Source organism: Rhincodon typus, chromosome 5 (assembly GCF_021869965.1).
Source record: "Rhincodon typus isolate 14 chromosome 5, sRhiTyp1.1, whole genome shotgun sequence".
NCBI lineage: Eukaryota > Metazoa > Chordata > Chondrichthyes > Orectolobiformes > Rhincodontidae > Rhincodon > Rhincodon typus.
The window spans coordinates 309777-311273 of record NC_063336.1 but is presented as its reverse complement, the minus strand read 5'-3'; the positions used below and the strand labels follow the sequence as shown (position 1 = coordinate 311273).

At 67.4% G+C, this 1497-nt stretch overlaps 1 protein-coding gene across 1 annotated transcript in view; it reads right to left on the bottom strand.

Moving 5' to 3' along the window:
- The window catches only part of rnf8 (ring finger protein 8, E3 ubiquitin protein ligase), a 23357-nt gene that overhangs the window by 17814 nt on the left and 4046 nt on the right, over positions 1-1497 (bottom strand). Inside the window, exon 3 of the mRNA XM_048597480.1 lies at positions 12-360. Coding sequence (XP_048453437.1) covers positions 12-360 — 349 coding nt within the window. The remainder of the gene's footprint in view (positions 1-11; positions 361-1497) is intronic.

The window sequence follows — 1497 nt, the reverse complement described above, 5'->3', positions numbered from 1 at the left end:
TGGGTGTGTACTCTCTGCTGTGAGTCTGTGCCCCTCTCGGCTGGGGCAGTTGCCTGATGAGTCTGACTGAGAGAGTCGCTGAATTTTGGTTTTACAGCTCTGGGCTCCCTCTGCATCCAGTGGCCCCACCTCTTCTTCATGGCTGTGTTTACGTTTCACTCTCCCATTCCCCTTGGCTCTGGGAATGCTCCTGGAACCTGCCTCTTCCTGCTGTCTGTCCCTCCGAGTTAATCGATACTCACACTCTGCTCGTTCCTTATCCCGTAACGGCACTCCCAGCTGTATCACATCTCCTTCACTTAACTGGTGAGGCTGCTGTGGTTCAATTCGCTCTCCATTCACCCACACTCCGTTCAGACTCTGTATCACAAACAGAACTGGTCAGAGGGAGGGAGCGCGGCGTTCACCCGGGACCCGCCCAGCACCCGCCCGCCCAGCACCACCCGACACACAGCACCCACTGGGCACACAGCACCCGCCTGGCACACAGCAACCACACAGCACCCGCCCGGCACACAGCAACCACACAGCACCCGCCCGGCACACAGCACCCATACAGCACACAGCACCCGCCCGGCCCACAGCACCCACACAGCACCCGCTCGGCACACAGCACCCGCACAACACACAGCACCCGCACAGCACCCGCCCGGCACACGGCACCCGCCCGGCACACAGCACCCACACAGCACCCGCCCGGCACACAGCACCCGCACGGCACACAGCACCCGCCCGGCACACAGCACCCGCCCGGCACACAGCACCCGCCCGGCACACAGCATCCGCACAGCACACAGCACCCGTCACGGCGCACAGCACCCACCCGGCGCACAGCACCCACCCGGCACACAGCACCCGCCCGGCGCACAGCACCCGCCCGGCACACAGCACCCGCACAGCACCCACCCAGCACACAGCACCCGCCTGGCACACAGCACCCACACAGCACACACTACCCACACAGCACCCGCCCGGCACACAGCACCCACACAGCGCACAGCACCCGCCCGGCACACAGCACCCACCCGGCACACAGCACCCGCCCGGCACACAGCACCCGCCCGGCACACAGCACACGGCACCCCCACGGCACACAGCACACAGCACCCGCCTGGCACACACCACCCGCACGGCACACAGCACCCGCACAGCATCCGCCCGGCACACAGCACCCGCCCGGCACACAGCACCCGCACGGCCCACAGCACCCACATGGCACACAGCACACAGCACCCGCACAGCGCACAGCACACAGCACCCGCCCGGCACACGGCACCCGCACGGCACACAGCACCCGCACGGCACACAGCACCCGCACGGCACCCGCACAGCACACAGCACCCGCACGGCACACAGCACCCGCCCGGCACACAGCACACAGCGCACAGCACCCACACAGCGCACAGCACCCACACAGCACACAGCACCCGCCCGGCACACAGCACCCGCCCGGCACACAGCACCCGCACGGCACACAGCACCCGCACGGCACACAGC